Below are 26175 nucleotides of genomic sequence, written 5' to 3'. Positions count from 1 at the left end.
AGGCTAGCTAAAAATAGAAAAAGAAGGAATGATAACAAAGGCTTGTGTCTGGGACAGAGAGCCTGAGCCAGCTGACTGTGATTGGCCATTAATTAGAAACCCCATGAGACCAATCACAGATGCACCTGTTGCATTCCACAGCAGCAGATAATCAATGTTTACATTTTGTTCCTGAGGCCTCTCAGCTTCTCAGGAGGAAAAATCCTCAGGAAAGGATTTTTCATAAAACCTGTCTGTGACACTGCTCTGGCAGGGTTCCGGTGTTCCCCCCCTGTCACAGCCCCAGGACAGGGGTTATCTCTGCACCCCAGCTCTTGGCAGCAGGGAGGGCTCCCCTGCCCTGCCAAGGATATTTTAAAGGAATTGTTCCTTGTGCTCAGCTCTTCAGCAGCTGAAAACCCTCCCTGGCTCCAGCATCCCGATCCTGCATTTCCCTCCCTGCTAACAGGGATTCTGTTGCTTTTATTCCCTCAGTAATTGTTTGATGGGTTCTCCCAGCAGGACCTGGCTCGGGATGATTTCACCCCTCAAAACTTCTCCTGGCAGAGCAATCAACACCTCCTTAGAGCAGCTCCCAGCCCAGCAACTCCAGGACTGGGGAGAATCCTGCTCCAAATGTCACTGGCCAGGGCTGCCCAGGGATGCACAGGGAAAGGTTCAGAGAGCCTGGCAAAGATTATCTGTGCAGGGTGGGATTGTTGGGGTGTCTGGGCCAGTCCAGGAGCTAGACTGGATGATCCTGGGGGTCCCGTCCAATTCAGGATATTCCGTGATGGCATCAAAGGAATTGCTTCCATCACTTTCAGCCTGGCTCAGCTTCTGACACCTGACTTTGGTTTGTGTTTCACCTGTGGGATGTCCCCCTCCAGGCTGGGACAGCCCCTCACCACTCTGAGAGGAGACTCAGCTCCTCCTGAGGGGCAGCTCTCATCTCTGCTCTGTGTGACAGGGACAGAGACAGGGCCCAGGGAATGCCTGGAGCTGGGCCAGGGGAGTTAAGTTGGATTTTAGGGAAAAGTTCTTGCCCGTGTGAGAAACGACTGCTCACTTTTTCAAATGTTATTAAACTTTAACAAAAACTACAACCAAGGACTAAATAAGGAAAAATTACAGTGCTGAGAGCCCCCTGTGACTACCAGCCATGTGCTCCTCTACAACATGGATACTCTGCTTTTTATATCCTTAGCCCCTCTCAAAGTTTTGTCAGCCAACTCCTTCTGTGCCATCCATTGGTGGAGATCACTTTTACACCTTTATTGCAGGCCAGGTGTTGTTGTGCTGTGTCTCCTGGTGACAAGCCAGTCTCCACTAAATATCCTGACTACTGAGGCTGTTACAAGGAGGGGAGGGAAAGAGGACTGTGGAATGACATTTTATAACAACATTAGTATACATCTGTATAATATTTGTCTCTTAACTGTGAGAGTCAACTATTACATTACTTGTCTATAACACCCCCAGGGAATGGTCCCAGCCCTGAGGCTGCCAGAGCTCCAGGAGCTCCCATGGATGCCCAGGCATTGTTGGGATTGTGGACTTTGCTCTGGGTTCACCCAGCTGTATCTCACAAGGGATGATCCATCCCCCTTCCATGGATTGCCTGATCCCTGGGATTACCCACAGCAGCTTCACATCTCACCTTGCCCTTTCCTTTTGTGTGGAGAAAGCAAAGTTCCCCAGCTCCTTTCCACCCTTCCTGTGGTGAGCAGCAGTTGTTGGATGGGGATCCAAGGGCTGCCAAGCACTGGGAAAGCCCCTGTGTCGCTATAGGACACAAAAGAACACAAGCTCACGCCGCTGTTCTTAAGGTGAAGAAAAAAGGGAAGTTTATTTTCTGACTCCAACATTTATAGTTTTCCAAGAATGACGTTGGATTGGAGGGTGACAGTGCCACCTCTCCAATGACACTGGACAGACCAACAGTCCATCAACTTTTTCTTCTTCGATAAAGGATTGCAAAACAATGAGTTATTTACGGAAAGTGTGTGAGGAAGTTCGCTACAAGAATGTCAACATCAGAAGGCTTAGAAAATCTTAAAAAAATCAGCACTCACCATCCATGTCCAGGCGCTGCATGATGATGGCCAGCTCCACCTCACTGGGCATGTAGCCCAGGGAGCGCATGGCCATGCCCAGCTCCTGCTTGGAGATGAAGCCATTCCCATCTCGGTCCAGCACTCGGAAAGCCTCCCGGATCTCTGCGGAGGGAAATGGGAGAAACAACTGCTCACTTTGGAAAATTTCAAAAGGTTTATTAAACCTCAATGAAAATACAACAAAAGGACTGTGAAAAAATGCATATTTTATGGTTGGCTTTTCGCAAATATTAAAATGAATATTATATGTGTTATGTTAGAAAGTTATGCTGTATTAATTTTTTAATTGGTGTGTCAAATATAGATCTTTAGGTTATAACATAATTTTAAAATAAAAATTTAATAATAAATAATAATTTAAATAATAATTTTTAGGTTATAACATAATGTTAAAATAGAAACTATGCTATGTAAGATACTTCTTAAATAAACGACTCGCACTGGATAGCAGTCACAGGACACCTGAATCTTTCAGAGAAAGAGAATTTATTGCTCCATTATCAGAAGAAACAAACTTCTTCCTGCCTTGTTCAGCCCTGAAGATGCTGTTAGGATTCAGAGGAAGAAGTTGACACTGCCCAGACAGAGCCCTGTGTTTGAATGGAATTTATGCATCCTGGATGAGGTGTATGAATATACAACAGGCTGTTGCTTTTAAGGGTTAATCCTCTGTTAATGTGGGTCCTTTTTCGGGCTTATTTTGCCCAGAAAGAGCCAACCGGACTGTCTGTAACTCTTTGTACTTATTGTCTCATATTGTCCTAATCCAAATTGTCCAAATTATTATTACTCTAATTTTTTATATTGCTGTTTTAATAACCATTTTATTATCATTAAACTTTTAAAATTTTTAAAAAATCAAGTGATTGGCATTTTTCACAGGACTACATAAGGAAAAAGTTGCAGCGCTGAGAACTGCCCCTCGTGCACACCACATGGCCAGTTCATCTTCAAGATGGATGCTCTGTCTTTTATACCCCTGGGGTTGCATCAGCCAGCCCTGGCCCCTCCCAAGGTCTGTCACTCAGCTCTTCTGTGCCATTTATCAGTGCAGACTGCTTTGTACCTGGATTGGAGCTCAGGTGTTGCCATGCCCACCCCCTGAGCACCCCCAAGCTTTTCCATTCCCACCTGGCCCATGCAAGGGACACCTGTGCAGCTTCTTTGTACCTGTCCTGGACAGCCCAGGGTGTGTGATGGCAACAACACAGGGGGGAAAGGGAACTGTGGGGAGAACAGAGGGCATCTAAACTACAATAACATAACTGTACATCACTAAAGCTTTTCTTCATATTCACACAATAGTTATCCCTTAATTGCGACAGCCAATCATCCCATTATCCATCTATAACAGAAGGGAGAGAGGAGGAGCTGCTATGGTGGAGGACTCTGTGGATGCTGAGCACAGAAGCAGCAGCTGCTGTCTTTTCCAAGGTTAATTGTGAATATTTGATCATCCCAGGGCAGGATGATCAGGATATGTTAATGTACACCCACAAAGCTCCGTGCACTCAGGATATCCCAGGATCAGAGACACAGAACTGGAAAAGCCTCTAAGACTGAGTCCAGCCATTCCCCCAGCACTGCCAAGGCCACCACTGAGCCATGTCCCCAAGTGCCACATCCCCAGGGCTGTTAAACCCCTCCAGGGACTCCACCCTGTGCCACCCTTCCAGTGAGGAAATAATTCCTAATATCCAACCTGCACCTCTGCTGGCACAACCTGAGGCTGTTTCCTCTTCTGCTGTTGCTGTCACCCTGGATGATTTCCTTCTCTAGATCCTGCTCTGAGCTTTTCTCTAATTTATAACGTTTTTACAGCACTAAACAGCCTCAGATCAATAAAAATACTGATGGAACATAAGGAACCACTTCCATCAATCGTCCTTAGCTTGGCTCAGCTCCTGATATCTGACTTTGGTTTGTTTTTTAACTTTTAACTGCTCCAGCCTGTGGCAGCCACTTGTGTGAGGGGAGACACTGAGGAGCAGCTCCAATCTCTGCTCCTGCGACAGGGACAGGAACAGCTGGGGCTGGGCCAGGGCAGGTTTATGTTGGATTTTGGGAAAGGTTCTTCCCCCAGAGGGTGCTGGCACTGCCCAGGGAATGGGCACAGCCCCGAGGCTGCTCCAGGAGCTCCAGGGATGCCCAGGCTGGGATTGTTGGGCTGTCTGGGCAGGGCCAGGGCTGGACTGGATGATCCCTGTGGTCCCTTCCCACTCAGGATATTCCATGGTTCCATAATCCACCACCTCAATGTCTCTGCTCACAGACCTCTCAGCTCCCAGCTCCAAGCTCGCCAGATCTGCCTCTTGCAAATGCCAGAAATTGTAACTTCCCAGCAGCTGGGAGCCTGTTTCACTGGAAAGGTTGGAGCTGAGGAGGGAAAGAGGCGCCAGTTCCTCAGTTTTGGTGAAGCAGTCTTTGCCCTTGCTTGGAGAGGGAATCAGGGCATGCTCCATCATCTCCCTCTGGGAATGGGGATTTGGGAACAGCCCAGGGCCCCCTGCAACTGCTCAGAGGAATTTCACCTTCATTTAAAGCATTTCACTGGAGAAGCAAGAGGGAAAACTCATCAGGTTTTTTTGGGAAAAGAACCCCAAACTAATGAAAAAATTCTCAATTCTCCATCAGGAACTGTAGGATGGAAAATGTTTGGCCTGCCTGGCATAGTTCAGGCTTTAAGGGAAATATTCCCAGTCCTGCATGGGCTGCCAGTCTCCCCCCTCCTGTCCCTCAGGGGCTGCCAGACCTTGCAGAGGGGCCTCAGGAAACCTTTGGATGTTCCTGGGAAAAAGGCAGGACCATCAGAGCCCACCAGGGAATAGGTCTGATGGTCTTTGCGAAGCTTTATTTAAAGCTTTACAATTCAAAATCTGCTTCTAAACCTCCTCACCCAGATTCAGCACTTGCTCTGCCAGACCACTTCCATTTCCAGGGGCAGGATCCTGTTCCCATTTCCATGACAAGATCCTGTTCCCATTTCCCATTCCCATTTCCAGGGCAGGATCCTGTTCCCATTTCCAGGGGCAGGATCCCGTTCCAATTTCCTGCTCCCATTTCCCATTTCCATTTCCAGGGGCAGGATACTGTTCCCATTTCCTGATCCCATTTCCAGGGGCAGGATCCTGCTCCCATTTCCTGTTCCCACTTCCATGAGCAGGATCCTGATCCCATTTCCTGTTCCCATTTCCACGTCTCCCTGCCAGCCCACCCTGCTGGGAGGGAGAGGTGGGGAGGCAGCTCAAAGCTTGGGCTCATAATTCCAGGAGCCTTTGGAGTATTCAGGACTGAATCCCTGAATCCCACCAGACTCTGCCAGCTGCAGAGAAATCTCCTTTCATGTGAGGTCCTGAGAGCTCAGTGCAGTAAATATCACACCCAGATCAATTAATGGGAAAACAAACTTGTGGCAGCTGAAGGCAGAAGAATGAGATTCATTGCAGGGGGAGGACTTTAAGAAGTAAAACATGAATCTGGAAAAGTTTGCATGTGAGACTGATCCAAATGCCAGGGGTAAATGCCAGGGAAAAAGGACACGTGTCCAGGGCTCTGCTGGGGAATATCCACAGAGCAGCTCCAGCTGAGGGCCCTCTCCAGGCACACCCATCCCAAAAGCTGCATTAACAGCAGTCAACCCTTGAGCCTTGAGCAGAGAAAACCCACACACACACACACATTTGGGGCTTTCTGTTCCTCTCAAAGACCTGAACTTCAGACCACGCTTGGCACATCCTCCCCAGCTCCACTGCCATCACCAACCAGAGCCTTTCCCCTCCCCACTCTATAAATACCACTTGTGCAGAGGTAGATATGAGCTATTTATAGGCTGAACACACTGTACAGGGAGCAGTGTGACCTCAGGCAGAGCCTCCTCCTGATCTTACATGGAACAGCTCCTCCTCATGCCCTTCTCTTCCCAGGTGTTATTCCCAGGCTCCTGCAGGTGCTGCCCATCCTGAGCACCCTCCCCAGCCCAGCCCTGCTCCCAAACCCCACTCCAGGGCACTGTGGCCCCTGGCTGCCCCTCACCTTCCTCTCCAGCTGTTCCATTTCATTACCCAAAGCTAAAAATACAGCCTCCCTTTCCCCAGATGCCTTTCCCCACCAAGTCTCCATGGCAACAGATGCTCCCGGCTCAGAGCTGCGAGGGGATGTGGTCCATGGAGTCAATCCCTCCACAGACAGCGCTGGGGCTTGGAGAAGCTTTGGGATCTTTCCTATTCCAATGTCTCCACAGGGATGCTTTGCCCTGATGCAAAAAAGCAGAGCCCTTTCTGGCTTTAAGTGGGGAGGGTGTTGAGGAGCTGCTGCCCCAGGAGCTGCCCTGTCCCCCTGCCCAGCCTGGGTGGCAGCAGGGAAAACCAAGCACATGGGGATCAGAAATCCCAATATTTATTCCTCTTTCCCTAAGCAGTGCCTTCATTTACTCCCAAACGTGGGCAGCTGACACAGAACTGTACCAGAGGATAAAAGGGGGAAGAGATCCCAGGAAAAATCAAGAGGATGGGAAGTTCATCCTGCCCCATGGAATCCCAGAGTCCTGCAGGGATTGGGGTTGGGAGGGACCAAGGCTCCTCTGGTTCCACTACCCCAGGCTGCTCCAAGCTCCAGCCAGCCCTGGCCACCCCATCATCCTGATTAACACCTTCGTTAATGACCTCAAAGAGCAGCAGCCACAACATGAATTTAATTCCCAAATGATCCAAGGCTGGGAAGAACTGGAAGGGTGCAAGTCCAGCCAGGAGAAAGAAACAATCAGTGAGGGTTTGGGGGCAGAAGGGGCTGGGCAGCAGAAGCAGAGCTGACCCTAAAAGGTTTCCCAGGAAAGTCCATCCTGATGTTCCTCCCTGGCTGTGAAGATTCCCGTTCCCCAGCAGCCCAGAGCACAGCACTCCCTTCCCGGAGTTATTTGAGCATTCCAGAGCTGTGGATGGAAAGGGAGGGAGATGTGTTTGCTTTAATTCATTCCCTCTCTCTGCTGCCATTGAACAGCTGCACTTTACAGCATCCCGATTACCCAGCACATGTCCCATCAACCCCTCCTCCGGGAGAAGGAGGGGAGAAGCAGGGAAAGGAGGGGAGAACCAGGAAAAGGAGGGGAGAACCAGGAAAAGGAGGGTTCTTCATTACCTTCTGAAGGGCACCAACAGCGCTGCCAGAGCCGGCCCTGAAATCCAGCCCAAAAGTGCTTCACTCCCCAAAAATCCATCCTCATCCTCCCCTCCCGCTAACCCTGCTCCATCCCCATCCCTCTCCCTGCTTCATCCCTCTCCCTGCTCCATCCCTCTCCCTGCTCCATCCCATCCCTCCCCATCCCTCTCCCTGCTCCTGCCCGACCTTCCCACTAATCTCTCCCCCTGGCCGGGTTTATTTCCAATGATTTCCCTCGGTACCCATCGTCATTGTGTTGTGTCTCCCGGACGAGGATGAATAACGATTCTCCGGAGAAAAAATTCCATCACATGCCCCGGCCGCCCTAGAGTGGTTTGGGGTGTAAATCCCACCCCAAAAGTGTCATTACCCCGCTGTCATTGGGGAGATAAGAGCCGAGATAACACCGCCCCAAATCTCCCCACTCATTGCATCCTTCATTGTCCTTAATTGCACCTTTGGGCCCCCGAGTACGGAGGGAAGGATCTGAAAGCTGCAAACAGCTCGTCCTTGAGTGAACCGGGGAGTGAGGCTTGGCACTACTACGGCTAAAAATTGGAAATTTCCAGCCCTCCATCTGCTATTCTCACTCTTGTTTTTTTGGGTGGGTTTTTTTTCCCTGCCGCAAATTGCAACGAAGTGTCAAAATAATCCTGTTTTTATCTAATGGCAACGCCCCCCCAACGTATTCCAATGGGAAGTGTCAAAATATTTCCCTCGGCTTTTGGGATCTCAGCGGAGCAGCTCAGCAGTGCTCTCACTGTGCCCTGGGCTCACAACTCAGGCCTGGGGCTGCTCTGGCCCCAGGGGGGTTGTTTGTCACAGAATTGGGCAGATTTTTATTCATCTCTCCCTTCCCCAAGAAAAAAATGATTTGTGGAAAAGACATTTTTGGTGCTTCTGCTCCCAAGCACGTTGAACATTTCCAGGTAACCTTTGGGTATGGATGCAACAGGTTAGTCAGAAACACATAAACTTTCCCAGGCATTGTCCTAGGGAAGTTGTGAGAATGCTCAGAGAAAGAATGAAATTAATTCTTTTCTTAATCTCTGCACCTGGTGCTTGTGAACATGTGGAATGTTTGTAGGTGATGTTTATGGAAGGATATTTTACAAAAAGGTGTTGTTCCTAATTAACCAGTGGGGTGAGGGGTGTTGTTTAAGGACCAATCAGGTTCTGGGTGACCAATCAGGTTCTGGATCCTGTCTATAAATATGTGTAGTTCCTAATAAATCTCACTTCATCCCTTCTGAGCATGGAGTCAGTGTTGCCTTTCTTCAGCCGTTCCTAACTCAATGGTGACATTTGGGAGCTGCCATTCCCATGGAAATGCAGGACAGAACAAGAGCTGCTGCTCCCAGATCCACCCTCAAAGGGAAGCTCCTCAAGGATTGGGAACCCTTGAGGGCAGGCTGGGGAGCAGCAGCACTGTGATCCTGCAGGTGTTGGAAGGATATGGCAAACCAGCAGCTTCCACTGTTGTGTACTGATTTCCCTGCTGTGGAAATCCCTGCAGGACAGAGCAGGGCTGACCCACCAGAGAAGGGTGGGGCTGGAGGGGCCTTGCTCTGACCCACCTGTAAATCAGGAGGAAGAACCAAGCTGTCAGTGCCTGGGGAATAATCAGGAGGAACAATCACCTTCTCTCTGTGCTGGGAAAGGGCCAGGCTGGGCCTGAGGGATGAGCTTGGAATGAGGGAAGTGAGGAGGGTGATGGAGAGGAAGGCAGGACTCAGCACATGGAATCCTGGAATGGGTTGGAAGGAAGATCAAAGCTCACCCTAGTGCCACCCCTGCCATGGCAGGGACACCTTCCACCATCCCAGGCTGCTCCCAATGTCCAGCCTGGCCTTGGGCACTGCCAGGGATCCAGGGGCAGCCACAGCTGTGCAAGGGCCTGCCCATCCTCACAGGGCTTTGATTTCCACCTGTGAGGGGACAGGAAGAGGGAGGGGACATTCCAGGGACAGGGAAAAGCCATTTCAGGTGAGGAGCACACTGGTGTAGGAACAAATGGGTACGAGGAATTTGGCCTCAAGGAGGAGGAAGTTCCAGGGGTGAGCATTGGGAAATGGGGCTCTGTCTGTTCTGGGCAGCTTTGGTGACCAAGTCACCTCCAGCAGCAGCAACCTCAGCCTCCAGGGACCTCTTCCAGCCTGCTGAGAACATTTTTATTCCAAATACTTCAGTCTTGATATCCTTTATCAAATATTTCAGTGCACAGTGCAGCAGTCGGCATAAACACACAGGGATTCTAGGGTCATTCCTACAGGTGGTTTCAGGTAATTCCTACAGGTTATTTCATGGTAATTCCTACAGGTGATTCCATGGTCATTCCTACATGTGATCCCAGGGTAATTCCTACAGGTGATTACATGGTAATTCCTACAGGTGATTCCATGGTCATTCCTACAGGTGATTCCAGGGTAATTCCTACAGGTGATCCCAGGGTAATTCCTACAGGTTATCTCATGTCCTTACAGTTGATTTCATGTTAATTCCTACAAATGATTCTATGTTAATTCTTACAGATAATTTCCCATGTTAATTCCTACAGATAATTTCCAATTCCATGTTAATCCTTACAGATAATTTCCTGTTCCTACAGATTATTCCATGAGAATTCCTAAATGAGGGCTCATGTTCTGAGCTGCAAGCACTGCTTGAAACCTTTCCCCAGCTCCCTGTCCTCCCCTCCTGCTGCACCCCTGGCTCCCTGCATCTCCCCCAGGGTTTTTTGGGCACCCATCCCTGGAATTCTGATCAGCAGCACCAGGACAGGGGCCCTGCCCAAGCCAAAGGCCCAATTCTGCTCCCTGGATAAAAAATCAGCTTTTTGTGCCACATTCACTGCAAATCCTTGTCTCCCTGCAGAGATGAGTGTGGGGACAGCACCTCACACCCATTCCAGGAGGGGTTTGGTCCCCTGGCACAAACTGTGTGACCCTGAGGTGCCACCACAGAGACCCCTCCTTTGACTTGTGAAAGAGGGGCTCCAAAACCCAGACAAATCCAGGGAATGCCACAGCACTGGCACAGGCTCCTCCTGGGCTTCCCTGCCATGGATTATTGCCCATGGAAATGCCCTGGGAGCAGCCCCAGAGCACCCCTGCCCTCGGGGTCCTCCCCAGCTCTGCTCCCCAGGTGGGGCTGGTCCAGGGCCTGGAATTCTGTGGGGCTTCCTGCACATACCATAAGCCAGGATGGGCAAGGCCAGGGAAAAATGTGTTACCCAGCCTTGGTGGAAAAGGAAAAGGAAGAAGAAAATGAGACAGAAAAAGAAAAATAAAGTTTTAGAAAAAGAGATAAAAAGAGAAAGAAGAAAAATAATAAAGAGAGGACATGGAAGAGAATAAAAGGAAAAAGAGAAAAGAAAGGAAAAGGGGGAAAAGAAGAAGGAAGAAGAAGAAAGGAGGAAGAAGTAGGAAGAAGAAGAAGAAAAAGAAGAAAAAGAAGAAAAAGGAAGAAGAAAAAGAAAAAGAAGAAAACAAGAAAAAAGAAGGGAGAAGAAGAAGAAGAAGAAGAAGAAGAAGAAGAAGAAGAAGAAAGGAAAGTAAGAAATAAGAAGGAAGGAGAAGAAGAAGTAAAAAGAGAAAGAAAGAAGAAGAAAGAAGGAGAAGAAGGAAAAAAAAAAGAAGAAAAAGAATAAGGAGAAAGAAGAAGAAGGAAAAAAAAACCACCCCAACACCCACACTGAAAGGAGATTAGCACAAGGCAGATAAATTCCAGATTCACGCTACGACTTTTGTTTACAACTCCAGAACCCGCTGCTAAAAGGCTGAATGAGGAGGGAATAAATTTCCAGTGTTTTCCAAAGAAAGCTCCATCTCCCTTTCACAGCTCTCTCTATCAGCAAACAGCCTTCTCCCCTCCTCCTCCTTCCAGAGCAGCACGGAGCAGAGCAGAGCACTGCCCTCCCTGAGCCTCCCCCACTGCAGCTCCCGCTCATCCTGCTTGTCCTGGACATCCCCCAATCCCTCACATCCCTCAATCCCTCACATCCCCCAGTCCCTCACATCCTCCAATCCCTCACATCCCTCAATCCCCTCACATCCCCCAATCCCCTCACATCCCCCAGTCCCTCACATCCCCTCACATCCCTCACATCCCTCACATCCCTCACATCCCCCAGTCCCTCACATCCCTCACATCCCTCACATCCCTCAATCCCCTCACATCCCCTCACATCCCCTCACATCCCCCAATCCCTCACATCCCCTCACATCCCCTCGCAGAATGGTTTGGGTTGGAAGGGACCTTAAAGCCCATCCAGTGCCACCCCTGCCATGGCAGGGACACCTCCCACTGTCCCAGGCTGCCCCAAGCTCCACTCTGCATCCCTTGGATTAATTCCCACTCCCTGTTTCTCCAATATCCCCATCCAAGGTGAGCAGCTGCCCCTGGGAAGGACCTGCCTCTGGTTTCATGCTTTGCATCCAAAATTCCCTATTCCTGTGCATTTTCTGCCCCCCAAGTCCCAGAATCTTTTCTATCCTGGAAAAATCTTTTCTCCACGAAGTCCTGAGTGATTCTAGCACAGAAATGCTTGCCTGAGAGCACAGCTGGTGATCAGGAGCCCAGCAATGAATCCCACTCCACACATCCTGTCTGTCCCTGCCTCCTCCCTGCTGGGAGCTCAGGGAAGGAGCCTCAGTCCTGGCTCCAGAGCAGGAGAGAGGCAGCACCAGCCCTGTTTGGGAAGGAAACTCTGGGAAGGACTTGGCCATGCCAGAATTCCTCTCCTGGCTCCAGCCTCAGACACAAACTCTGCTCTTTGTGCACAGAACCCCAAACCCGAGTGCAGAATTAAACTCAGAGTTTTGCCCTTGCCTTGGGGCAGTTTTCCCCATTGTTTTCCCTTTCCCAAAATTGGGCACTTTCTCATTTTGGAGCTGCCAATCTCTGCCATCTCCAAACTGCACCCAGCACTTTCACTTCCCAAGGGATCTCTGAACAATCCCAAATCCCTGAGGAACTGGAACAGCCCAACAGGTGAGGGGCTGTGACCTCAGTCCTCACCACCTGAACTGAACCTGCAACCCCAGGCTCCTCAATGCCCCTGGAAATGCCCCTGGAAATTCCCAAACAAACTCAAGATTGCCATCAGGCAGAGAGCAGAAAGGGCAGATGGATGTGGGAGCAATCCCACAGCAGCAGAGGGAAGGGTTGGGAACTGCCAGAGCTGGAGACAGAAATCACAATTCCACGTTCCATTGGATTTGGGGGAGCCTGGCTGCCTCTTCCTCAGCCTCCTGGGAGCTGGGATGAAGCAAAAAGGGTTAATTCCAGATATTCTGGCCAAAAGAAAGGTGAGGAAAACTCAGAAAAGGAAGAGAAATAAGAAGAAAATGAGAAAGAAAAAGAGGGGAAAGAGGGGAAAAGAAAAAGGAAAAAAGAGAAAGAGAAAAAGGTAAAAAGAAAAAATAATTAAAATTTTGAAAAATATGAAAGGGAAAGAAAAAGGAAAATTAAAACAAAAAGGGAAGAGGAAAAAGAAAAAGAAAAAGAAAAAGAAAAAAGAAAAAAGAAAGAAAAAGGTAGAAGGAAAAGGAAAAAGAAAAAATTAAAAGAAGTGAAAAAAATCAAAGAGAAAAAAGGAAAAGAAAAAAGGAAAAAAGGATAATAAAAACAAAAAGAAACAATAAAAAGGAAAAGCAAAAAAGGAAAAGGAAAAGGAAAAGGAAAAGGAAAAGGAAAAGGAAAAGGAAAAGGAAAAGGAGCTTTTGGGCAGCCTGGCTGACTCTTCAGCATTCTGGCACCTGGGATCAGCCCACAATGGAGCAAAAGGCTCCAAATGTTTTGGCCAAAAGAAAAGTGAGGGAATTTGGGAACTTGTCCACTCCCTGGTTTGCTTTGCTTTCCTTGCCGTGGCTTTGCAGTGGAACAGAACCAAAGCTCATCCATCATTCCTGCTGGGAATGGGTTCCAGAAAAGGCTTCACCCCACTGGAGTCCCAGTATTTCATGACCCTGTTATTTAATATTTTAAACACTGAAATCATCAATTCCAAAGGAAATATTGCAGCATTCCCAAAAGGAAGCCCTTCCATTATTTCTGGCTGAAAGGGTCACTGCCAACAGGGAATGGAATCAAATCTGCATTTTGGGGATGGAAAAAGTTTCCATGGAAGAATTCCAATTGGTGAAGTCTAAAGCAGTTTGGGAAAGCTTTTCCCAAAGCATCACTTGGATGTTTCCCTTAAGGAACATGGAGCCCCAAAAAGTCCCACAGCAACACTTCAGCCCCTCTGGAAAACTGACACAGCAGCTTTGGCAGCAATTCCCAAGCATTGCCCTGTGCAGAGAGTAGCAAACTCATTGCAAACCCCTCCAAAAATCTGAATTTTACCCTAGAGGTGCATTGTGAGTGCTCACTTGCTCTGCCTGAAGGTCCATCCATAACACCACAAGTGATGCTGGGACTGGAATTCCCCTGGATTTGATCTCCAGGCAGATCCTGGAACGTAGGACAGGCTCTGTTCTGTATTTGTGGTCCCCAACAGTACAAAAAACAGGCCCAGCCTGATTTCCAACCAAAGAAATCAGGGAGAGGAGCTGGAAAGGCAGTTTCAAACATCTGCCTCTGGAAATGTAAAGGGATATTTGAAAATGTAAAGGGATATTTGGAAATGTAAAGGGATATTTGCAAATGTAAAGGGATATTTGCAAATGTAAAGGGATAAATGGAAATCTAAAGGGATATTTGGAAATGCAAAGGGATCTTTGGAAATGTAAAGGGATATTTGGAAGCTGGTCACTGATGGGAACAAATTCAGTCTTGTGATTTGGGGACTCCATTGCTGAAGAAGACTCAGTGGAACCTGCCAGGTCCAGGGACATGAGAGACCTGCAAGGACCCTCCCAATTCTGCAAATCCAGAGGGAATTTCCACTTCCAAAGTACTTAATAGCAGGTGTGGGAGAAGCTTTCATAGGTTTCTTTTCCCTCCGTTTATCTTTTTCAGAAAACAGGAAAAACTGTTGTACTATAAACCTTGAATCCTCCAAATGTTCCAGGAGAGTGACTGAAATATTTGCATTTCTCTCCTGTTTGGTTGTTTGAATGAAACTGCAATTTCTGCACATCAAAGGCCTGTTAGAATAAAGCCTCTCTGAGAATAAATCCCTGTTCTCTCTCTGTGTGCTGTGTACCTGAAAGCAGCCCTTGAGAATTCCATTGGAAAAATGTGTTGGAGGCAAGCACAGACAATCCAGCTTGGAAAGGATTGCCTTCCTTGCAAGCTTTAATGATACTTTCAATAATGCTGAAGAACCCATTTCTTTTAATTTCCTACCTTTTGCTAACATATTTTTCTTTTTATTTTCACTCTTTTTTTTGTCCCATCCCAAAAGCAGGAGCTTGGCAGCTCTTCCTCTGGTGGAATGAAAACAAACATTGCTGGAACGAGGAAGAGAAATGAAATTTGGGCTCTTTGCTGGTGCTGACTGCCTGGACTGGGACACCAAAACCCAGCATTGTTATTTTACTGCCTGCAGATGATCAGATCCATCTGGTGAGGCAGCAGTTGGCAGAACTCCCCTGGGGAGCTCCTCCAAGGTTTAACAAGTCTCTGAAGGAACTGTGGAGTAGATGAACTTTAAATCCTCCTCAGGTTATATTCCCAGATCCTGGGAGCAGCCCCAAAGCCCCTCTGTGTGCATCAAACACCAGAGAAGGGGAACCCAAACCTTTCTGGCTCTGCTCTGACCCCAGCAGGTGCCCAGGTGGCCAAAAGCATCATGGGCTGTATCAAAAACAGAGTGGCCAGGGAAGGGATTGTTCCCTTTGTCCCCCTTTGTCCCCCTTTATCCCCTGTTCTGGCCCTGCTGAGGTCCTGGAGGGCTGTGTCCAGTCCTGAGCCTCTTAGGATGGGAGAGCCCTGAGGGGCTGGAGCCCCAGGAGGGGCTGAGGGAGCTGGGCAGGGGCTCAGCCTGGAGCAAAGGAGGCTCAGGGGGCCCTTGTGGCTCTGCACAGCTCCTGACAGGAGGGCACAGCCGGGGGGGTCGGGCTGTGCTCCAGGGAACAGGGACAGGAGCAGAGGGAACGGCCTCAGGCTGGGCCAGGGCAGGAGCAGCTCTGGGTGCTGTGTCCAGCTCTGGATCCTCAGCACAGCAGGGACAGCAGCTCCTGGAGCGGGGCCAGCTCAGGCTGTGAGGATGAGGAGGGCCTGGAGCATCTCTGTGCCCAGCAAAGGCTGAGGGAGCTGGGGCTGCTCAGGCTGGAGAGGAGCCCCAGCTGAGAGGGGCCCTCAGGCCTGGCTGTCCCTGTGTGCAGGGAGGGGCAGAGCAGGGCCCAGGCTCTGCTCCAGGCCCAGCAGCGGCACCCGAGCCACGGGCAGGGCCTGAGCCCAGCACTGCCCCTGCCCAGGAGGCACAACTTGTGCCCTGGGCAGTGCCCAGCCCTGAGCAGGCTGCCCAGGGAGGGGCTGGAGTCTCCCTCAGCATTGGGGATCCTGCAGAGCCCTGTGCACACAATGCTGTGCCCTTGCTCTGGGATGGCCCTGCCTGAGCACGGAGGTGCCACCAGGGACCCTCTGGGACCCCTCCAGCCTGGCCCAGCATTCCAGGATTCTGGGATACTCAGGAGAAACAAGAACCACACCCAGGATTGCCCTGTCAATGTGTCACAGATCACAGACTTTGGGATGGAGTAAAGCCACCGAAAGTGAGTGGCACGGAAGGCTCAGCACAGCACAAAGGGTGCTCCTCCCTCCAGCACCTGGGCTGGAAACCAGCCTGGCTCATCCCAGGAGTAAAACTAGAGGTGGATTCCATCACATCTCCCATTTCCCAAGTATTTGTTCCCATCCAGATGGATGCACTGAACACCAGAGCTGCCTTCAGAGGCTGTTTTGTGCTTGAGAAGGAGGCAGCAAAGCTGCCAGCACTCAGGCTCTTCAGAGGGCTGCTTTAATTAACTGGTGTGATCTCAAAGCTGAAGGACTCCTGACACACAATTACAGGGCATTGTCTGAGCTGGAAAAAGCTGTGTAACCCTTGCCTTTATCATCATCTCACTCCTGTTCACTCAATACCTCCAAAATACATCCCATGGTCACGTTTCAGTGGCCACTTCTCTATCTGCTGGTCCTTGGAACAAATGAGTGTTTCTAAAAATACCAGGAAATCTCAGAACCTGAGCACACAACCAAGCACAGAGGCTGCAACTGCATTTCAGAGCTGACATTAAAATTCCAGTGTGCTGTCTGAACTCTGGAGAAGTCCACCTTAAGCTCTGCTTTAGAGGAGATAATTTATGCTGGGCCATCCATCTCTGTCTGGGAGGCAGAGCCACACCTGGGGTGGGGACAGCATTGCCCAGAGTGCTGAGGTGACACAGGCAGCCACGGCTTGTCTGTGTGGCTTCAGGTGCTGAGCCATGGAGAATCCCTGGGAGAGATGCTGCCAGGATACAGGTGATGGCTGGAAAATCCTCCAGCAGGTGTTGGAGCCTCTTCCAGCTCATCCTCCCCACAGATGTACACCTGGAGTGCCTTTTCTCCAAGGGTTCCATCATTCCCACCTCTCCTGCCCCACCACACAGGGAGATCCTTGTCCCACAGGCACCTGGGGCCATGTCCTCCCACACTCCAGCTTTGAGTAATTCTTGATTTATTTCCTTTCTCTCACACGAGCCTCGTGCTGCCCCTTCCATCCTCTCCTCCAATTCCCTCATTCCTTCTCAGCTGCATCTCATGCACAGCCCCAATGCCTGCCTGATTCCAAACACAAGGGAATTGTGCCTGGATCCCAAATCCCAGCCTGAATCCAAAGTCCCTGCCTGAATCCCTGCCTGATTCCCAAATCCCTGCCTGATTCCAAACACAAGAATCCCTGCCCGATTCCCAGTCGAAATCTCTGGCTGAATCCCAAATCCCTGCCTGATTCCAAACACAAGAATCCCTGCCCGATTCCCAGTCGGAATCTCTGGCTGAATCCCAAATCCCTGCCTGATTCCTGAATCCCTGCCTGATTCCCAGCCCCAATCCCTGTCAGATTCCCCAGTCCCTGCCTAATTCCCCAGTCCCTGCCTAATTCCCCAGTCCCTACCTGATTCTCCAATCCTTGCCTGATTCTCCAGTCCCTGCCTGATTCTCAAATCCTTGCCTGATTCCTGAATCCCTGACTGATTCCTGAATCCCTGCCTGATTCCCAGCCCCAATCCCTGCCTGATTCCAAACACAAGAATCCCTGCCTGATTCCCAGCCTGAATCACTGCTTGAATCCCCAATCCCTGCCTGATTCCCTAATCTCTGCCTGATTCCATGCCACAAACCTGGCCAAATATCCCAAACAAATATCCCAGAGCTCCTTCCCTGCCACAAACCTAGCCAAATATCCCAAATATCCCAGAGCTCCTTCTCTGCCACAAACCTGGCTGAATACCCCAAATATCTCAGAGTTCCTTTCCTGCCACAAACCTGATGAAATAACCCAAACAAATATCCCAGAGCTCCTTCCCTACCACAAACCTAGCTGAATATCCCAGAGCTCCTTTCTCTGCCACAAATCTGGCCAAATATCCCAAACAAATATCCCAGAGCTCCCTTCCCAGCCACAAACCTGGCTGAATATCCCAAATATCCCAGAGCTCCTTTCTCTGCCACAAACCTGGCCAAATATCCCAAACAAATATCCCAGAGCTCCTTTCCCTGCCCCAAACCTGGCTGAATATCCCAAACATTAATATTTTAGGGGTTATTAATAAACCAGCCCCGAGAGCAGGCGTAAGCAGAGCCCCACGCTGGATGCAGACTGATTTATACACAAAGCAAAATAGATCAGTCTCACGTTGCTGGAAAAGGACACCAGATGCCTTTGACGTCACCTAAATTATCTCTATTTTTAAAAGTTACTCTTTCCCATTTGCTGCCAACTCAGAAAGTCCAATTTGCCAAGATAATCTATCGAGTGGGGATGAAGATTTCCAAAGTTGAAGTATCAGTCTCTTAGCAACCGTAGTACTCTTTGTATTAAGTGAGCCCAGGCGTCTCCTGGAGCCTTTTCTGCACCTAATCAGTGAATTCCCATTAAAGGCACAATATTGGAGAAACGTCACTTAGGATCCAGGATACATCCAAACACATCAGGTCCGTGCTCTCTCTGCTCACAGGGATATTTATAGCAGGGAGACATGTCAGGGAAGGATGTGGCATCTCTTATTCATGCAAGGGACTGGATAAGAAATGAGAATGTAGGGGGGAAAAAAAAGGTGCAGCAAGAGCTGATAAGAAAAACAACATAAAATCATGGGGAGAACTTCTTCCAGCTGGGTCTGGTTCAAGTTGGTGGCCTTTGGGTGGTGGGAAGGGGTGAGAGAAAAGCAAAGCTCCCTTTCCTTGCCTGCTCTGCTTCCAGCCTGGTGTTTGGAGCCGTTTGATGCCTCCCTTTCTCCAAGCCTCCCAGAGCTCTGGAAAGGGCTTTTGCCTCCCACATCCACATCTGCTTCTCCCAGCCCAGCACAAAGCTCTGACTGCTGGGAAGCTCCCCCTGTAACAACCCCAGGTGCTCTGCAGAAAGCTGCTGGAGAAGGTGACACTGCTTTGGATGGAGAAGGGGTGACACAAAGCCACTTCTGTGTCCTGTCCCTGTGGAGCTCCTGCTCAGCAATTCTGGCCTTTTCCTTTCACAAATGCAACAAAAACTTCAGAAAGAAATAGAAGCACGACTCCTGAGTCACTATTTCAGTACAGATGGCCTAAAGATGTTTCCTTATCTCTCTAAAGATGGCTCCTTCTCTCCTTGCCCCCCTGCAGGCTCTGTGCTGGGGCCATGCCCTGTCCCTCTGTGCCCAGCAACAGCCTCGAGACTGCCTGGGCTGTCCCCAGCCTGCTGAGAGGGGGAACCATGGAAAACCCCTGGGAGCAGGGCCAGGGCAGGGTCTGCACGTGGGGATCAGAGCACAGGGATCAGCACTGTGGGATTTTAGGCACTGCCCTGTGCCCATGGCTGCCTCCCACAGCCTGCTCATGGGTCACACCAATCCTGGTGGCTGCAGCTGGCCAAGAGTGAGGGCAAGGAGACATTTCCTGCTCCTGGAGCCATTGGATTGGACCTCTGGGCTGACAGGAGCAGGAGCAGCTCTGAGCTGGGCTGTGCCCTTCCTGCAGCCACCCCACAGCCCAGCCCAGGGCAGGGGGGGCCAAAACCACATCCCAGTGCTCACAGGTGTGACTGTCACAGGTGAGCTCCAGGTGAACCTCCTGGAGCAGCACACAGCCTTGGATGGGAGCAGGATCCTGGGAAGCAGCCCTGGAGCTGACACCAGACACTCCCCACCAAGCAAACAGCCACAGCTCCCAGAGTTTTGGGACCTCTCTGTTCCTTATCTCCCAACAGATAAGAAGAAAAGGAAATCAATTCCACCTCTCCTCTGCTCCAGCTCTGATCCTGGCTCTCCAAGTACTGCTGACCCTATTTCCAGAGCACTCTCCAAAGCACCCCAGGAATAATTCCATTATTGCCTGGATTGTTATTTATGACAATGCGGGGATTGCTCTGCACTCAGGGGCACAGGGAAGAGAGGCCCTTTAGTGCAGGGCAGCTTCCCCCTTTCCACCTGCTGGATTATTCTGGGTGGGTTTGCTCCCTGGCACATGGAAAATGCTGGGGAAATGATCCTGAGCTAGGTGTGCAGCACTGGGAGCAGCCAGTGTGACAGGAACCTGTGGCACTGCCAGGGACACTAGGAGCAGTCAGTGTGGTATTTTCTGGGATTCTCTATGGCAGGAAGGAATGAATATGACTCCATGTTCTTAGAAGGCTATTATTATTTTATTGTTATAGTATATTATTATTATTATTATTATTACTATTATTATTATTATTGTTGTTGTTGTTGTTGTTGTTGTTGTTGTTGTTGTTGTTGTTACTCCATATTCTCAGAAGGCTAATTTATTATTTTATGATACTATATCATATTAAAGAATGCTATAGTAAACTATACTAAAGAACAGAGAAAGGATCCAGACAGAAGGCTAAAACATAATAATGAAAACTCATGACTGCTTCCAGAGTCCTGACACAGCTGATGGTGATTGGTCATTAAGTCAAAACAATTCACATGAAACCAATGAAACAACAACTGTTGGATAAACAATGTCCAAACCACATTCCAAAGCAGCAAAACACAGGAGAAGCAAATCAGATAATTATTGTTTTCATTTTTCTCTGAGGCTTCTCAGCTTCCCAGGACAGAAATCCTGGTGAAGGGATTTTTCCAGAAAATATGATGGTGACAAGTCAGTGTGACAGGGAGCTGTGGCACTGCCAGGGACACACTGCAGTGCTGCAGCAGCAGGGTCACTACAGCCTCAATACAGATATTCAATATTTCAATGTATCCCCACAATACCCATGCACAGTATGAGCACAGACACAGCAGCCTAAACCTCCTGGTCTGCCTGGAATACAAAGTGCAACTGGTCCCACCTTAAAATTTCATTGAATTTCCCCAGGCAATAGTGGAGTTGGTTGATAAAATGACTCTGGAAGTATTTCTTGCAAATTTGAATCGATTTAGATTGATAGGAAATAGGGTCCAGCCCACATGACTGCTCTTGGCAGCCTGGCTGTTAAATCCATAATTCAATTCCAAGGAAACCCAGCCCTGGTCTGGATTTCCAGCACAAAGGAAAGAATCCAGCCCCAATCCCTTTCTCCCAGAACTGCTGGGGCTCTTCCGGGAGAGCACAGCTGCCCTCCCTGGGAGGGGATCCTGGTGCAACACAGAATTCAGAAGTTTTCTATGAAAACATCCCAGGAGAGAGGGGGATTGTCTCCCTAAGGAAGCAGTGAGAAGGAAGCAAAGTTTCTAACTCAGTTCAGGGGGAAAACCCAAAGTTTCTGTTGCTTTCCCACTCCTCTCCATGGAAGCAGCTGCTGCTTCCAGAGGCTCCCACATCCCTCTCAGCTGGTCCCACTGTGCTGGACAGAACCTGTTATCCTGGAGACACTGAATCAGCACCTCCAGAGCTCAGGAAAAGCTGCTGTGAGTTCTGCAGGCTGCCAAGAGCTCCAGGGGACTCCAGAGTGGCCAAGGAATAACGAGGAGCAGGGAAACCCCAGCTGTGCTCCTTCCACAGGCTGTATCCTGTGCCAGCTGCCTGTGGAGGGGGATTGCAGATCCAGGAGGGATCCTGGACATGGAGGATCTGCTCCAGGACCTCCCCAGTCCATCCAGGGTGTGGGAGAAGGATGAAAGGCAGCTCCTTGTTTCTTGTCTCCATCTGATATTCCCTCCAAGGGTATTTTAGTAACAGCACAGAAGAGCAAAACAGGAGCAAAATCCCAAAGAGTTCTGCCAATTTCATGGAAACAGAGCTTCCTGAACTGGAAGGAACCCACAGGGACCATCCCAGTCCAGCTCCTAGCCCTGTACAGGACAGCCCCAGGAATCCAGCAGGAGTTTATTGCTGCAGGACATCATCCATTCCTTCCCATCCACTCCATGCCAGGTGCCAGCAGGGGCTGGGAGTGCCCTCACACATTCCCTGTGCCTGGATGGAGCTCACCAGGACAATGTCCATGGAATCAGGGATCACCCAGTGCCACCCCTGCCATGACCCTCCCACTGTCCCAGGCTGCTCCCAGCTCTGTCCAGCCTGGCCTTGGGTACTGCCAGGGATCCAGGGGCAGCCACAGCTGCTCTGGGCACCCTGTGCCAGGGCCTGCCCACCCTCACAGGGAACAATTCCTGATTCCCAGTATCCCATCCAGCCCTGCCTTTGGGCACTGGAGAGTCCACCTGGCTCCATCCCTGCCCAAGGAAGGGCACTGGGACACCTGGAATGCCCAGCCTGGCCCAGGGACAGCTCCAGAGCAGCTCTGGCTCCTGAGAAGGGCAGCACCAGGTCAGGGTAGATCTGATCCATCCTCAAAGCCCTTCCTCAAACAGCCCCAAGACCCCCACAAATGCTCTATTCCCTGTCAGGATCACATTCACTTCAGTTTCCCTGCAGGAAGGAGTCCCGTGGATTACCCACGCCAGCAGTGCTGCTCCACTTTCTCCTCTCCCAAACACCTCCTCCAGCTCCATCTGACATTTGCAGCTCTGCTTTGGAGCAGACAGCCAACAACTGCTCCCTGTTCTCCTTCTGCACACCCTTCTCCCACTCTGCAGCCTGGATCTGCCACATCCTGGGCTCTGCTCAGGCTGGGAGCTTTGCTGAGCTGTCACAGCTTCTTGTCACCTGTCCCTCCAACGTGGCCCTTCATGGACCCTCCATGGCCACCAGAAACACAGAGCTACCACCAGATCCTGAAAAGAACCTGAGAGGAACAGTGGATTTGTCTTTACAAACGAACTGTGGTAGATAAAACCAGCACTGGGAGATAAAAGAAACAAAGGGAAGGACCCGCTGATTGATGAAAGGAAAAAGATATTTGCTTTTACAAATAAACTTTGAGTTTGCTGATAAATGAAATTAGACATGAAAGATGAAAGAAACAATGGGGAAGGAAAACCCCTAAATCCATAAGAATTATAAATTAAAAGGGAGGGTTATATATTAGAGGGGAATCTTTGGTATCAGGTGTTTTGGGAAGTCTGAACCTCTCAAGTACCTCAGAAATGGGGAAAGAGAGAAGGGAAATGTGGTTGGGAAATTGGGATAAAAAGGAGGCTGCATCCTCCAAAAATCTGAGACCTCAGGGGAATGCCCCATGGCCTCTCCCTTTACTGGAATAAAGTAAAAGGACTCCTCTGTCTCCTCTTTGGACATAAACCTCTGGTGTTTGTGGGTTAATTTTCCTAACAAACCTCTCCCTGCTGCTGAGCCATGGGCAGGGGAAGAAAATAAAGAAACCTCCAGGCACCCACCCCAATCCCTGGAACACCTGAGGTGGAAATCCCACACTGCAGACTCCAGCACTGCTGGCAAAGCTCCTTTGGGCACAGGAGCTGCCCCAGTGCCACAGCCAGGAGTTGGGTCACATCCCCGTGTCCCCCAGAAGGGACAGGCCAGGATCTCCATTCCCTGGGAGCCAACATCAGTCTGTGTGACCTCATGTTGAATATTGCAATGCAAGATGTTTTCCATTACCATCTGTATGGCAGATTACCTTTGTCAAGTGGGCAGTTTGCCTTATCTCTCTCTTTGAGTGACCACATTCACTCCTCCCTCGGGAGGGGACCTCTGCTGATAACAGACTATTGAATGTCACTGCATGGCTGATAAGAACTACAGCATCCCATTGGGAGATGTGAGCCCAGAGGGAGGAGCCAAGCATTCCTACATGGATACAATCTGGAGATTCTGGAACACCAGCATGGCTTCTCCACTGGATTTCACAGAGGAACAGCAGCTGCCTCTTCTTCCCCTGGATCTTCAGAGGAAGAATACATCCTTCTCTGCAGGATCCCTGCTCCAGCAGAACCACCCCTGACACTGCAGGAGGGCTGAGCCACAACTCCAATGGGACTGCTGCCAACAGCCTGACCCACAGGGTGTCAGGTTGGGTTCTGACTCTGTCAGTGTTGTTCTAGTTTACTGCAGTGTTTATTTTATCCTTTTTTTTTTCCCTTTTCCCTATTAAAGAACTGTTATTTCCTGCTCCCATATCTTTGCCTCAGAGCCCCTTAATTTAAAATTTATAGCAATTCAGAAGGGTGGGGAAGGGTTTATATTCTCCATTTCAGGGGAGGCTCCTGCCTTCCTTAGCAGACTCCTGTCTTTCCAAACCAAGACACCTCCCCATCCCAGCTCCCCTGCTCCAGGCTCAGGATCCTAGCAGGGCTCTGACCTCCCCTCATGGCCAGCCAAGGCCCAGGTGGGCCATGGGCAGCTCCTGTGGTCCCAAACCAGCCCCACAGCCCAGGCCAGCACCTCCAGCCCAGCCATCTCCATGGGAACTATTCCCACCAGCCTCTCTGGAGCTTGGGCATCTCCAGGGCCTCCCCTCAAGCAGCCCCAGCTCTCAGATGGGCTGTGAGGGCTGGACTGGCCATTCCCTGAATGGCCCCATCCCAGAAACACAGGAGAAGCCACAGCTGGCAGGATCTGCCTCTCCCCCTCCTCATTTTCCTGTTCTCATGGAAAAGCTGCAGCAGCATTCACACTTCATCACAGGAGCTGTGCACACGGGGCCAGCTGAAGGGCCAGGGCAGCTCTGTCCCTCTGGAAAAGCCTCATTCCCTCATTCCTGGCAGGTATTCCTTTGGAAAGGCCTCATTCCCTGATTCCTGGTGGCTGTATACCCTTGGAAATCCCTCATTCCCTGATTCCTGGCAGTTGTATCCCTTTGGAAATCCCTCATTCCCTGAGTCCTGGCAGTTGTATCCCTTTGAAAAGATCTCATTCTCTGATTCCTGTCAGTTCTATCCTTTTGGAAATCCCTCATTCCCAGATTCCTGGCAGTTGTATCCCTTTGGAAATCCCTCATTCCCTGAGTCCTGGCAGTTGTATCCCTTTGAAATGATCTCATTCTCTGATTCCTGTCAGTTCTATCCTTTTGGAAATCCCTCATTCCCTGATTCCCAACAGTTTTACCCCTTTGGAAATCCCTCATTCCCATATTCCTGGCAGATAATTCCTTGCGAAAGGTCTCATTTCCAGATTCCTGGCAGATAATTCCTTGGGAAAGGTCTCATTCCCTGAATCCTGTGAATTCAATCCTTTTGGAAAGGCCTCATTCCCAGATTCCTGGCAGATAATCCCTTTGGAAATCCCTCATTCCCTTCTTCCTGTCAGTTCTATCCCTCTGGAAATCTCTCATTCCCTGATTCCCAGCAGCCCCCAGGTCTCCCAGCACCAGCCAGGGCAGCCCCTGGAAGCTTCTTCCTCTGGGCTAAGATTTTGCTGCTCCCATTGTCTAAAATCATCTCAAGAGAATTAAAAAATCATCTCTGTCCCAAATGGCTCAGCTGTTTTGGGGTTTAAAACCTCAAATATCTGCTGGGAATTGGGGCAGGGGCTGCCTTGGTTTGCCTGCCCTTCTCCCAACCTCAAACAGCTCCAGAGTCCTGAGCTTGGCTTCACCAAAAGCCTGGTTCCACCAAAATCTGAAATGAAAACTGAAATAAAAACTGGGCTAACATCTCCCTCCATCCCTTTCCTGCATCCTCAGGTTTCCTGTTGGTTTTCCTGGATTTTCTGGGCTGGGCTCCCACAGAGTCCCCGCGTGAGGAGCAGTGGGAGGAGAAGGCAACTGGGACCAGTCTGAAGCCCACAGAGAGTTCTGGGCCTCTCATAATCCTGCCCCAAAGGTTAAACTCTTCCCAAGCCTTTGCCTGTGGCACCCACACCTGGGGGAGCATTCCTGGGAAGCTCTGGCTGCCCCTGGATCCCTGGCAGCCCCCAAGGCCAGGCTGGACAGGGCTGGGAGCAGCCTGGGACAGTGGGAGGTGTCCTTGGTGGCACTGGATGGGCTTTAAAGTCCTTCCAGGCCAGCCCATGCTGAAATTATGTGTTCTTTGTGACAAGTGTGCCACCCTGGGGTGTCCCAGAGCTCCCCAGGGCAGCAGAGACCTGCTGGGACAGTTTTCCACCTGGGGATCCCAACCTTTGCTGGGCCACAGCCAAGGGAACAAATCTGGGCCCCCTTTGTGCCAGGCTGGGCCGCTTTAACCACGAGCTCTGCTGCTTTCTTTGGGCACACCCAGCCCCGTGGCAAGGTTGTAATTCCAGCCACGCTGAGCTGAGGAGGCTCCAAGGAAACCTCAGGGACCTCCTGGTGCCCAGGGAGGGCAGAGCCAGGAGCACAGAGGGCCACGCTGCTCACACTTCATTGGGAAGCTTCAGAAATTAATTGGAGTACAAAGTCAGGTCTAATTGATGTTTGTATTGATTGAACTGCTCCAAGTCTTAATTTTGGTTGTAAAACTTCCTTTAAAAAAGAGCCATTTATAATTAAGACAGGATCTGTAATTAATTTACACTCATAAAACTGCCTCTCTCATCAGTCTAAATTAAACTCCACATGAAAGTT

At 50.0% G+C, this 26175-nt stretch overlaps 1 protein-coding gene across 4 annotated transcripts in view; it reads right to left on the bottom strand.

Annotated features, from left to right (window-relative positions):
• CALN1 (calneuron 1) overlaps positions 1 to 26175 on the bottom strand; it is a 171594-nt gene that overhangs the window by 74150 nt on the left and 71269 nt on the right. For all 4 annotated transcript variants that reach the window (XM_054287055.1, XM_054287056.1, XM_054287058.1 and 1 more), the window contains one exon: positions 2055 to 2198. In XM_054287055.1, the coding sequence (XP_054143030.1) occupies positions 2055 to 2198 (144 nt within the window). The remainder of the gene's footprint in view (positions 1 to 2054; positions 2199 to 26175) is intronic.

This window comes from Melozone crissalis, unplaced genomic scaffold, assembly GCF_028551555.1.
Source record: "Melozone crissalis strain CALT ecotype California unplaced genomic scaffold, PUWL_Pcris_2 ptg000057l_1, whole genome shotgun sequence".
Classification (NCBI taxonomy): Eukaryota; Metazoa; Chordata; class Aves; order Passeriformes; family Passerellidae; genus Melozone; species Melozone crissalis.
The sequence above is the reverse complement of the archived record's forward strand: the minus strand, read 5'-3'. Positions and strand labels throughout refer to the sequence as shown.